General features: G+C 36.8%; 1 protein-coding gene across 2 annotated transcripts in view; it reads left to right on the top strand.

The window, feature by feature from the left end:
• Positions 1–1,716: 1,716 nt before the first annotated feature.
• LOC131049755 (uncharacterized) overlaps positions 1,717–14,389 on the top strand; it is a 262,789-nt gene continuing 250,116 nt past the window's right edge. Inside the window, exons 1-4 of one of the 2 annotated variants that reach the window (XM_057983819.2) lie at positions 1,717–2,127; positions 2,398–3,275; positions 9,485–10,139; positions 10,891–10,977. In XM_057983819.2, coding sequence (XP_057839802.1) covers positions 1,909–2,127; positions 2,398–3,275; positions 9,485–10,139; positions 10,891–10,977 — 1,839 coding nt within the window. In that variant the 5' untranslated portion in view covers positions 1,717–1,908. The remainder of the gene's footprint in view (positions 2,128–2,397; positions 3,276–9,484; positions 10,140–10,890; positions 10,978–14,389) is intronic. The other variant, XM_057983818.2, reaches the window with a different exon arrangement.

The following is a 14,389-nucleotide window of genomic DNA, read 5'->3' as shown; positions in this document are numbered from 1 at the left end:
TTATGATTATAAAAGAAATCTTTGAGGTAGGGTTAAACAATGATTAGGGTTAGGGTGTTATTACGAATAAAGTTTCAATAACATTAGTGTTGGTGTAATTTATAACTCATGTAATTACACTTTACTTAAGTTGACTTAGGATAATGCAATCATTGTAGTTTGCATATGAGACAATTAAAGAAGTGTGCATCAAGGGAAGATGGTTGTAGGAGAAATTTCACCTTTTGTGGTGTTATCTTGTTATCACATTCCACCTTCGATGGGTGAACCGCCTTTAGTGGAATTATCTATTATTTCTCCTACCTACCCTACCTACCCTTGTATTTCATTGGGCCACATGTCATGATTGTGTGCTCTCATAGCCTTGCCTTTATAAGTAAGCTTATTTACATTGTATGTAAATCCAATTGACAGTCAAGTTGGAGATTTTGCATCTTGATGAGAATACAACTTTTATTCTTTTCTATTTTATTTTATCTTGCTTTTGTGCTATTCATTGGTCTCTAGATCTTGGTTGCTATAGGCAAATTCTCACAATTAGGGTTGATGCTAAATTAGGGTTATGGTTAAGGTTAAGATTCAATTAGGATTATAATTAGGGTTGGATTAGGGTTCAATTAGGGAAAAATATTTTATTTATGAATACAGTTGAATTAGAGTTATGGTTAGGATTTAATTAGGGTCATAGGTAAAATTGAGGTTAGGGTTAAATTAGGGTGAGGTTTCAATAAGGGTCAGGGATAAGATTAAGGTTAGTGCTCAACTTGAGTTGTGGCTTGACAAGTGTTAAAGTTAGGGTTAATTTAAATTATATTTAACATTCAATTAAAGTTATCAATAGAGTTTAATTATGGCAAGAGTTTAATTAGTGTTAGATTAGGGCTATGATTCAATTAAGTTAGGATTTAGTTAGAGTTAGGGTAAAATTATGGTAAGGGTTCAAATAGAGTTAATGTTGTAGTTCAATCAAGGTTAAGGTTAGAATTAGAAATAAGAGTTTCAATTAGGGTTTTAAGAGAAATATTAAAGTTAGGGTTAGGGTTAAAATAAGGTTAGGGTTATGGTTTAATTATGGTTATGGTTTGAGTACTATTAGGATTAATATTAAATTAGTATGGTTAGGGTTAATGTTAAATTAAAGTTCAATAAGAGGTACGACTAGGGTTCAATTATAATTAGGGTAAAATTATGGTTAAGGTGAGAGATCCATTATGGTTAGGCTTAATGCTAGATTAGGGTTTAATCAAGGTGAGCATTAGGAGTCAATTAAGATTAGATTTAATGTTACATTAGGGTTAAGGTTAGGTTTAGAATTATAATTAAAGATAGGATTAGGGTTAGGGATGAATTAGCATTAGGATCAATGTTACATTAGGTTTTAAATAGGGTTACTATCTAGATTCAATTGAGACTAGATTTAATATTAGATAAAAGTTAAGATTAAGGTTAAAATTAGAATTACACATATGATTAGGGTTAGTTTTCAATAAGGATGAACTTTGCAACATTCATTTTTTAGAAAAAATAAATATCATATATGTTAAATCTAACATTAATATAATTAAATCATTATAAATCAATTGTTAAATATTTATGTTTTGAATTTTTCTTAATTCTTTACTATTATTTATGAATATTAAATATTTTCAAATTTGATATTTCATTACTTTACTTAGAATGCTAGTGGATAGAAGAGAGTAGCATCATAACCACGATTCTGAAAATGTTTTCTGGCCAATAAAGCATATATTTCCAGCGCTGTCCTTGAATAGACAAGTTAGATGTATTGACGGATGCAGTAGGAATTGTGTGGGTCAGCATTATTTGATTAGAGAAGAGTGTATAAAAACGAGAGGGGTTTTAGTAGGGTTTTAGAAGGCCGCTAATGGTCTTGTGGGATTTTTCAAGATGCTGTCCAGACTGCGGTTAAATGCTGGTTCTTGGCTTATCCATACTCAGAGCACCAAGCCCTTCAATGCCGCTTCTTATTGTGCTACATCTTCTCATACACGAATAACTACAATGTTGAAAATAACTGCACCAATTTCTGGGATAGGACACAAATGTGTTACAGAAAATGGACTGACAGGAGGAGGTACATTACCGCTCCAGGGAACGCTTTTTCAGGTATGAACTCATACTTGTTAATTTTTTTATATGAACAGGTAAGGTTCAAGGAATTGCACCAGTATTAACCCTAAGGCCAAAGAGTCGAGAAAATTTTGATTGCTGATGGAAGCATCAGACGTTCAAATAAAACTTGCTCTTGTCTACTATGTCTAGATTAAATAATAGGCACTAAAATTTTGTCTTATCCTTTTCTCTGATTTTCTTTATCAGTTCTGCACAGCTCTTAGGCTCTGAATTATTCTTTTCTGTTTGGTAATGTATTGGCAGCCTGCATGCGGGGTTATTAAGTGGCCTCCAAATGGATATTTGTCATTTTCAACTTCACAGAGTGCAGAGAACAAAGTCAAAAGAAGTGGCAGATCTATAGGTGGGAATAAAATTTCTTCTGCAATAGACACGTCAAAGAGAGGTCAAACAATATGTCATGAGGTCAAGGGTACCGTTAAGGCAAAATCAAAGCATACTCTAGGCAATGACCGTGTTGATATTAAAAGAAAAAACAAAATAGCACATGCTGATTTTGGTAAAAATGACAGTGAGCTTGTTACTGCTTCTGATAAACAACAAGCAAATGGAAGCTACAGTTCAAACCTTAACAAAGGTGAAAAGCCCCAGAAAAATAAGTTAACAACAAAGAAAATAGTTGAAAAACCTTTGGCTATTTATAATGATCAGCAGGCACAAGATCCAGTAAAGGAGACAGATGTCTGCAATAAGCTGCAAACAAATTCTAGCCCCAAGAAGAAGATTGCTCGGCTAAAGCAAATAAATTTGAATATTCAGAAAAAAGATACCAAGGCTTCTGCCAAGCTCGAAACAAAATCTAGTGCCAAAGCAGAAGTTGACAAAGCTGCTCAGCTGGAGAAGAAAAAATTGAAAACACAAAAAACAGATAAAAAAGATTTGGCCAAACAATCAAAAGCTTCAAATGGGAAAGTTGTAGTTGTAGTTGAATCCGAAACAAAGGCAAAAACTATTCAAAAGTATCTAGGAGATAAGTATTTAGTTGTGGCAAGTTATGGTCATGTGAGAGATTTGGCTCCCAGGTCAGGTTCTGTGCGTCCTAATGAAGACTTCATTATGATCTGGGAGGTTCCTTCGGCAGCTTGGACTCACATTAAAAGAATTGAGGGAGCTCTAACTGGGTATGATTCATAAGCTCTGGTTTTCTTGTTATATTTGCACAATTAGTCAAACTACGTTGTCTAGCTTGATCATAAAATTTCTTCTTGTTGTCAATAACAAATATTTCAAGGCCTATAAGCAGTGTAGATTATAAATTTAATTATTCTGATAGGTTACTACTTTGGTCAAATGGTTAATGAATCCTATTCAAACTAATTCACACATCAGAAAGGATGTTGGTGTTAAAAGTCTAAAAGATAAATTTCAGATCAACTTGGGAACTTTATTATATTTTGGACCGTTGTGGCAACTTGGAAACTTCAATCTGAAGGAAACGGGGGAGTAGCAGAATAAAGACAAACAGATTTATATCCAACAAAATGAAGTATTACATTGATTGACAGAGCTTCTGCTATTACATTTAGACTTTCTTCAGACAAACACCTTACATTCATCAGCCCTGTGGAGCTGGACTCTCAGAAGAGAGTATAGAACAAATACACACCATACAATATATAGAAGACTAAAGACAGATACATACGTAAAATATTATTTATTGAGCTACCACAATCTGAATGAATCTGCAGATGGGACATTAGCTAGGTTGTAGAAGATAATGCGAGTCTGCTGATATGACAGAGAGCATGCTGATGCAGGGATAGAAAATCCATTCGAATCCAAGGAAAATCTGCTTTGAGTACTTTCATTTAATGACGCAGATTAACTGCAGATCTAGACAATCATACGGAGGATATGACATGATAAGTTAGGTGGAAGTAGTTGGGATTATATCTCCAACACTCCCCCCTAATCACAACTACCAATTTTCATAATTCCAATTTCCTTCTTCACTTCTTTCACTGATGCTTTGGCATCTAAAACTTTCAAATTTTAGAGATCAAACCTAGGAAATCCCATGATCCTGTTGGGATGCTCTAACCGTGAGCTCTGGCCCTCTTGGTAACCAGTCCATCGTAGGTTCAGGTGTGATTCACTTTTACTATCAACACCTCCCATAGAGTCACACTGCAGGTGCTCGGGGATCTCAATTCTAATGGGCTCTATTGGCCTCAAACATGTTTACACTAATTGCTGCTGCATTCAACAATATTACTTTTTCATCAATTGACAACTTCATATACATTTTCACAACTTGAGAAACTTGGTATCCTCCTCTCAACTTCTGATCACTGTTATCAACTCTTAATGCTTAATTTATTTTGCAGACTTTAAGTACATTCTTCTATAATCTTTCACTCTCTCAACCTACACAAATGCTCACACCCCTCTCAAACTTTCTACATTCTATAGAACCATCTTCAAAATGAACAATACACAACACAAACATACTATGACACATTCTTAATATTGCAGATAGAAACTTCTACTTCATCAAAACAAAAGTAATAATCACCCTTTTTAACTGCAAATGTACTCTGAGAGTGGCTCGGCCTTGACTTCATCTGGAGAGACAACATTCACAATAATAATAAATACTTAGATTCAAATACCACATCCTTAGTCCTCTTTCACAATGGTTTATATCTTCAAAAACTTGTGACCATCACAGCTTCTCTTTGACGGCTAGAGTCTATGCACAGCTTTCTCCCTTATTTCCACTCCTCAATTTTCTTTGATAGCGTGCCTTCTCTTTGTTAGCTTTTTTTCTTCAAACTACAGCTGGGGCATCTTGTTCTTTTTATTTGCTGGCTGAGATGATTTACATCTCCAAGCTTGGTCTCCTTATCAACGACTGGAAAATCAAAATATCACTCTTTTGTTTTGCTTGACTTGAACCAGACTCTTCATCTCTTGTCCTGAATCACTTTACAAACTTGTTTTAACTCAGACTTTAGCAAGTCCATAAACACCATGATTTTTCCCTTTACCTCAAAGACTTCAAACATTTCTTTTGTTGGCAGTGGCATAACATTTTAGAGAAGAACACAACGATCTACATATGGTTGAGGGACATACACTAGACAACAAGTTGCAGCTTTACTGACCACTTAGTTTCCTTCAGAGCCAAACAACGTGGGCTCTATACTACCCAGAACTCTACTAAGAGGCTGCAAAGAAACACACAGAAGCAAATAGGACACAAACAGAGAGAGGCTCCAAATTCCACTCAACCCTTAACCTTAGGCTCTTAAATGCTTTGAAATCTTGATCAGCTGCGACTTATTTTAACTATTTTCCCTTGGCTTCATCTGAAACCAATGATCTTGCGTAGACAGTAACCCTAGTAGCTTTTCCCCCTTAAGATTGCAAGGGTTTCTACAATGACAGTGACTAGACTTTACACTGACCTTGTTCTCACCCTAGACTGGACTCAACTGGATCTCATTGATTTCTCCATTTCTTTCCCCATTTCTTTCTCACAGTTTCAAACCCTCGGCTCTGGTACCACATGAAGGAAACAGGGGAGTAGCAGAATAAAGACAAACAGATTTATATCCAACAAAATGAAGTATTACATTGATTGACAGAGCTTCTGCTATTACATTTAGACTTTCTTCAGACAAACACCTTACATTCATCAGCCCTGTGGAGCTGGACTCTCAGAAGAGAGTATAGAACAAATACACACCATACAATATATAGAAGACTAAAGACAGATACATATGTAAAATATTATTTATTGAGCTACCACAATCTGAATGAATCTGCAGATGGGACATTAGCTAGGTTGTAGAAGATAATGCGAGTCTGCTGATATGACAGAGAGCATGCTGATGCAGGGATAGAAAAGCCATTCGAATCCAAGGAAAATCTGCTTTGAGTACTTTCATTTAATGATGCAGATTAACTGCAGATCTAGACAGTCATACGGAGGATATGACATGATAAGTTAGGTGGAAGTAGTTGGGATTATATCTCCAACACAATCCAGTTCACAAATCTCCAGTTAATAAAATTAATGAATTGTGAAATTCATAATATGCAGTTGTATTTCATATCGGATAACCATTGCTGGTTTTTGTGTTGGAGCTTTTAGAAAATTCAAACATGTCTAGTTTGTAATTGAGAAGTGAATGTTGATAGATCAATCTTATGGACCAGAGCATCTAAGGAATGTGCATGTAGTTCTGCCATTACATGTAAGGCCTATCCATTCATGAATTATTCGGAAAATTCTAGAGGCACTTTCCTCATTTTGTAACTTCATTGACAACATTCAATTGGGAGACAGCATATGGTTTGATGTTTGAAATATATGGTTTTGTTATTTTTTTCCAGTCGCATGGGCCTAAGCCATGTTACAATTTTTGTTTGACAGTTCTTGATTACTTTTATATATCCCAGCCCACATGGTCATGGACAGTCATGGTGACACAGAAACCACGTATGTACTAGCCATACTGCATGTCCCTGCAACCAAAAAAAACTTCTTAGTGGAAAATAGCCAGTTGCTGTGATAAAAAAAATGAAATTCCAAAATGATTCTCAATGACTTAAAGTTACAAATGAGAAGATCATTTATTTAAATGATCAAGGCAGTGCAAATTCATACACACACTTTTGTACAATACCTATGTATTACAGGCAACTCTATAATTTTGTGTTTTCTCTTCCCTACTTTGCTGTATTGAAAATGTTTTGTAGAAATTCCCATTCTCATTACTCTCTCACTCTTTCTATATTATTGTTTGCTCTCAAATAAAGATTACAATAAAAAGCATGAGAAAATCATAATTTTGTCAAATTAGAGAAGAAAAAACGAATATAGTCAAAATTTGTAATGAATATGATGGTGATGTGGAGTAGTGTGACACTTACACCACTGTCCCTATGTTTCAAAACAATTTTGTACCTCATAGTTCAACCAAGAGATTGGGAGTGCAGAGTCATGCGCTGTAGACTTGCCGGACTGTATTTCATGGGTTCTTTTTCAGTTAGCCAAGTGTTAGTCTGATAATTTGAATTGATTTCTTTTGTCTTCTTCTTTAATTGCTATTTGAGGTCCACCTTTGCTTTGTTTGCTGAATCTTCATTTGGTCGTGCATGATACAAATGAATAACAGAGTTCTTGAACATTCTATTAATCTGAGAGTCTCGTGGAAGTGATGCTTCACAAATTTAGAAGGGCTGATTCTTTTGTGTGTAAACTTGTTCTATGTGCCTTTGTGAGTTTTAGTTTTTTTCCTAATGCACCATAATCAAGTTCCCTCTTCGAAAATCCTCTCTTATACGAAGTTCATCCTGCTGTCTGCGCTTTTCTGTTGCCTCCTGCAACTGGATGTAATGCCAGTGATTTAGTTTTCTCAACGCTTGAAAAAGATGTGGGAAGGTTGAAGAAGGATTTATTTTGAGCCTTAATGTCTCACCAATATGCGATTGGGTTCAATGGAAAAGCTTGTTTTTAACCCTAGTTTATTATCTGTTTGTGTGTGATGGTTTACGCTTTGGTTTTTAATGTTTGGTGTTGTTATAGATATTTTGTTTTTTTGTGTCTATGTGATTGCCATTGAATTGTGTTTGTGTATACATATCTGTGTATATATGTGTGTGGGTGTGTATTTTGTTGTTGATAGTCAAGTCAGGCTTTTTGGGCTGGCTTGAACTGGAGACCACAAGAAGGAATCCTCCTCTTCTCTATTTCAACATAGATATCAAGTGACATCGATACTAGATATCATTGAGAGCCTAGCTTGGGTGGGTGGCCAATCACACAATGAGAGGTGGCGACCACACTTGGTTGGCCAATCACAGTTAAAAGTGGTGACCACACCATTTGAGCTATCCTAGATATCAATACTGGATTCAAACTTAGGTTTATATATTAGAAGTCCACAATGGAAGTCCAAGAGTAACCACTTGGAAAACCACCTGTAGATGTCACTTTTGGGGATCTGAACTTGTGTCTCCACAAAGAGAATCCAATGCTCTTACTAGTTGAGCATTTAGGTAAATGAAATAGAAAAATAGTTGAAATAAAATGAACAATAACATTAATAAATGGAAGGGTATTTACTTCCACGATTGATTTTCCCATTATTTAATAATAACTTGAGATTTGATCTTATTAGAGTATCTCTTTTTTTTGACAAAAAAATGGATTGAATCCATGGAGCAATTCCATCAATAGGATCAATCACTAAATCTAGTGGATTTGATTAATTCTTCAATAGAAATGAATTAGCATGCATATGTCGGACAAACATGTCCAAACACAATTCAACAGCTTATGCATAGAAACAAAAAAACAAAATATAACTTCGTTTGGTGACTGTTATTTCCTCTTACATGATTAGTTTCAATGTTTAGTATGTGATGTAGCTAGAATTTTTTTAAGCGTTGGAGTTACTTTTAATTATCCTCTTCCTATAGTTACTGGAGTAGCTTCTAGTATTATTAACACACAATGGTCATTTGTGGACATTAGTAGCTCTCATGTTTTTGGCATGTTATGTGACAGCACCAGATTGTAGCCTGCATAACATAGCAAATTGAATGGTAAGTGATATCGCTCAGCTTGTTGAAGACATTCCTAGTGCATAATTTTCACCCAACACAGATTGGATAATTTTCCATTATAATATGATCTTTGTAAAATAAGAACATAGTGAGAAATATTGTTATGTTGATAGATGCTTTGAGTTTCTTATGTTCTAAGAAAAGTGGGTCCAATAGTGGTGATGGGAGGTTCTTGGAAACATCTATTGTGGGGGTGCTATTCTGATATGTCGCATGCCGATTTCTCGTCTTCAGAATGTATTCAGGCTTGTGATCTATGTGTCCACTACAATTGCATATGAAACCCCTTAAAAGAATCCTCAAATAGCCTTGAAGCAAATGAGAGGAACACTTCTAGATATTTGACGAATTTGATGTAGCATTACTTGTCCCATTTAAGATTTGACATATGTGTGTGTCTAATTTTGCATTTCTTATCCATTGGTGCTTTATTTTTTTAGGCCACTAATTATAATATTTTCCCACCTTCCCACTGTAATTACTATATTTGTTATTGTTATATGCTTTATCTGTATTGTTATATGCACATTTTGCACCTTGGAATTGAAATTATATTGTGCTGGTTTTTGGATGGGCCCTTTATTGATGGGAACTTGTGATACACCTCCATTTCTTGCCATGCTTGCTATTTGTTTCTTTTCAATATCACCTATACTTTTGATTTATTATCTGTTCTTTAAGTTTTTGAGCTAACCTGACTGTCCATTTGGATTAATCTAAATAATATTATCAATTATCATTTGTTTTTCAGAGCAAGAAGCCTTGTCCTTGCTTCAGATCCTGATCGAGAGGGGGAGGCAATTGCCTGGCATATCTGTGAGGTGTTGAAGCAGCAAGGTTCCCTGAAGAAAAATGTGCTTGTTCAGAGGGTTGTTTTTCACGAAGTAACAGCATCTGCCATTAAAAATGCTATGGAATCACCGAGAGACATTGATATGAGTCTTGTACATGCGCGCCATGCACGTTCTGCACTTGATTATTTGATAGGGTTTAATATATCACCACTATTATGGAGGAAACTCCCTGGGTGCCAGTCGGCTGGACGTGTCCAATCAGCAGCTCTCTCTCTTATCTGTGACCAAGAGAAGGAAATTGAGAAATTTATTCCTCAGGAGTATTGGACTGTGGAAGCTAAAGCTTGTACTCAAGAACTGCCACATTCTGGTTTGAATTCTGCTGTTCTGGCAAAAGTAACCCATCGAGATGGTAAAAAGCTAGGAAAATTTTCTCTAAATAAAAAAGCCTTAGCTGACAATATTGTGCAGAAAGTTTCCTCATCAAGTTTCAGAGTATCAGATGTCGAAAGAAGTACCAAGAGAAGCAACCCCCCGCCACCCTACATCACCTCAACTCTTCAGCGAGACTCAGCTAACAAGTTGAAGTTCAGTGCGACCAAAACAATGAGTGTATATGATTCTAACTTCTTTGATATTTTCATTCCTTTTTGATTATAGAAGGTTTTCTTGTAGATACGAGCTTGTCTACAGATGAGAGCTGTTTTGAGGGGATTTGAACTTGGTGTTCTACTGGGAAAGCCACAATATTTACTGACGTGACTTGAGATTTTTTTGTTGCTATAAAAGACCTGGGCAAGGCACCCAAGAGCTGCAAAAAATGACATTAGAGCACCAGATTCTGGTAACTAGAAGTTCACCAGATCCCCATAAAAAACCTTTAATTAACTCAAGGAAGCTAAAAAAACCGGATCTTTTATCTAGGTTCGACAAACAGCTATGCCGAAATTGATTCCTTTGCCACGAATTAGCTCTTCAATCAACCACCACAGCATGAAAGGCAGTGATGCTGAATCTTTCCATATAAGAAACTTTTCACCATTCCTTCCCCAGGCATACATTCTCCTGATTGCTGCTAGTCCTGTGATAAATTATTACAATGTACGCTCTGCTGCTGTCACTATCTAAAATAACGATATCACTCAAAGTGATATTATGTGAATAAACTTTATTATATTGTAATAATTTATTAAAATTTACCTTTGCCCATTATCAGGCGACTGGAGATTCTTTTATATTTATGGAGACAATTTCTTTTGATGTCAAGTAGATAAGTTTATGTTTCTTTTCATGCTAATAGACTATTTAGGCTGCAATTAATCGCTATAAAGAATATTTGTAACAATATTATCTGTAATTGCAGTTGGCTCAGAAACTATATGAAGGGGTTGAAATTTCTGATAATGAAGTTTCAGGATTGATTACATACATGCGGACTGATGGACTGCGGGTACACTGTTAGTACTTTTATTTCTCTTATTACAACAAATATCATTCTAAATCAAGACTTTTATTTCTCTTATTAATTCCTGTGGCATGTGTGCAAATTCAAAGCCTTACGCTAAATTTTTTTGTTGTATTTTCTAGGCTTTTATCTTACACTTAATGCTATTCTGCCATTTCTTTATCTCATCAGCCTGGTTTTCCATTATGAGATTAGGACAGATTATACTCAAAAAGTATAGGAACTATATTGTGGGCAGTGAAACTTACTAAAAATCCCTGTAGTTTCTTATCCAAATCCTTACATCTTTGATCTGAATTTTCCATATGCTTGAAGACCTTTGAGAAACAAGGCAATAAAAATTGAGAATTGGTCATACTTAAAAAAAAGGGAATAGTTATCAAAACATAAAATGGAATAAAAAGTAAGATATAAGCCAAGGAGGAATTTGTATTAGCAAAACAAAGTTCGCAGCCATGACAATTCTTAAATATTCAATTTATAGTGAGGCAAATAAACTAGACTGAACAAATATGTGATGAAATTTCAAGATAGTAAATAACATGTAAATGGATTTAAATTTTGAATTCTTAATATATGACTGGTCAATAAGAAGGCTCATATTTATATGAGCTTGGTAAGAAATACCATGCATCCACAAGTATGAACCTGCAAACAGCCCAAACGATGTACACCAACAAAAAGAAAAATTAAAGAAAAAAATAAATTTTTTAACATCCGTGAGGCTAAAAATAACCTGTGGGACAGTTGGCATGGTCAAATTGACTTCTGCATTTGAATGATTTTTCTATTCAAGATAATGATGAGCGTCCCCAACTTCTCAATAAAACAATGCGAGACACGCAATGGATTTCAAAGAATTGATTAAATATCAGAATGAGCAAGACTCTCATAAATAATACAAGGATATTTACAAGAATAGCAAGTTTCTAATAAGAAACTGCTGAGAAGATCGAAGACGATCTAACCAAAATAGAATATACACTATTGAACATTAATACTAAAATTAACATTATTTTAATATTCTATTACCCTCCCTTAATGCTCAATCTATTAACTACACCTATAGACCCCCTGAATTTTACAAATTTATCAGGACCAAGGGGCTTGGTGAAGATGTCTGCTGGCTGCTCCGAGGTAGGAACATACAGCAACTGAATGGATCCGTCTTCAACCAGTTGTCGAATATAGTGACAATGAGTTTCCACATGCTTGGTTCTTTCATGGAAGACTGGATTCTTGGCGAGTTTGAGCACTCCCTGATTATCACAGAACAAGGGAGTAGGACCTGCCTGGGAGACATGCATATCCGCAAGCATTCGTCGAAGCCAAACCGCCTCACAAGATGCCTTAACTGCTCCCCGATACTCTGCTTCTGTCGAGGAGAGAGCCACTGCCTGCTGCGTCTTACTAGTCCATGTGACAGCACCAGATCCCAAACTAAACACATACCCTGCTGTAGACTTACGGTCATCAACCGAACCTGCCCAGTCAGAATCTGTGTAACCACTGAGTATAGGATCAGAACTCTGAGTGTACAGAAATCCAAAATTAGGAGTGCCACTCACATAACGCAGCACACGCTTCGCTGCTATCCAATGATCAGCCTTGGGAGCTGTCATGAAGCGTGAAATGTAGCTCACTGCAAAACTGATGTCAAGTCTAGTGGCAGTAAGATAGATGAGGCTGCCCACTAGTTGCCTGAACAGAGATTCATCCACAACTGGTGAGGATGACTGAGCTGAAAGTTTGAGCCCGGGTTCCATAGGAGTAGAGGCAGGTTTGCAATCCTGCATTCTGAATCTGTCCACAAGACTTTTGGCATACTTGGACTGAGAGAGAAAGATACTGTTCTCAGTCTGCCAGACTTCAACTCCTAAGCAGTAATGTAGAAGTCCCAAATCTATCATATCAAAGGTGCGGCACAAATCCTGTTTGATCCCAGTGATCAAATGTGCTGAACTGCCAGTAATGATTAAGTCATCCACATAGACAACTACAAACAAAATATCATTACTAGAATGCTTGATATACAAGTTTGCATCAGATGGACTCCGCTGAAAACCATGATCTGTCAAGTACTTATCAATTTTCATGTACCAAGCCCGAGGAGCTTGTTTCAGACCATAGAGTGCTTTGACTAGTCTACAGACCTTCTGTTCTTGACCAACAACCTTGAATCCTGGGGGTTGCGTCATGTAGACTTCTTCCTGTAAGTCACCATTCAAAAAAGCACTCTTGACGTCCATCTGATGGACTTTCCAACTGAACTGGGCTGCCAAGGCAAGAACGAGCCGTATGGTACTCATTTTGGCTGTAGGAGCAAAAGTCTCCTCGTAGTCAATGCCTTCTTTCTGTGAGAACCCACGAGCAACAAGACGAGCCTTATAGTTGTCTAAGGTTCCATCAGCTTTGTATTTTAGTTTGTACACCCATTTGCAGCTAATGGGCTTCTTCCCTGAAGGAAGATCAGAAAGGGCCCAAGCGTGATTCTTCTGAAGACTCTGGAACTCAGCTTCCATAGCCTGTTCCCACTCAGGTATACCTTTAGCCTCTGAGTATGTCTGAGGCTCAAAAACACTGTGTATGTTAGCCATGAGAGCAAAATTGACTGTATGTTGCTGTTTGCTCTTATTACGGGAGGTTCTACCCTCAATGAGCTCAGTATCCCTGAGATCACCAATGGTCTTGGCCCACCATTTAGGCCGGAGAGTAGAAGTGCGAACATCTGGAGGAGCTGGCAGAGGCTCAGGATCAGGAACAGGAGCAGCAAGAGGAGGATTATTCTCTGGAGGGAACTCAGGTAGTGCATCATCGAAAATAGATTCTGCATCATCCCTCCCATCAGGCGAACCTAATGGAATAAGAACACTGTGAGGCTGATCCTCAGAACTCTGCTCAGAAGAAGGGGACTGAAAGAATCCTCTGTCTTCATCAAATACAACATCACGACTGAAGATAAGACGTTCAGTGTCTATATCTATCAGTGTGTAGGCCTTATGGTGATCACTGTATCTTGTCATCATGAGTTTCTGACTTTTGGAATCCAACTTGGAGCGCTTAGCATCTGGAATCCAAACATAGGCAATAGAGCCAAAAACCTTTAGGTGGCTGATCTGAGGCTTCCGACCAGACCAAACCTCTTCTGGAGTCTTCCCCTTAACAGCCTGAGTAGGAGAACGGTTAAGAAGGTAGACAGCAGTAAACACTGCTTCAGCCCAATACTTATTCGGAACACTCCTGTGTTGTAACATAGAGCGAGCCATCTCAACAACCGTACGATTGCGACGCTCGACAACACTGTTTTGCTGAGGAGTGTAGGGTGTAGTCAACTGGCTTTTGATGCCATGGGTATCACAGAAGTTGGAGAATGCAGAAGAACAAAATTCCCCCCCGT

This window comes from Cryptomeria japonica, chromosome 2, assembly GCF_030272615.1.
Source record: "Cryptomeria japonica chromosome 2, Sugi_1.0, whole genome shotgun sequence".
In the NCBI taxonomy this organism is placed as follows: domain Eukaryota; kingdom Viridiplantae; phylum Streptophyta; class Pinopsida; order Cupressales; family Cupressaceae; genus Cryptomeria; species Cryptomeria japonica.
The sequence above is the reverse complement of the archived record's forward strand: the minus strand, read 5'-3'. Positions and strand labels throughout refer to the sequence as shown.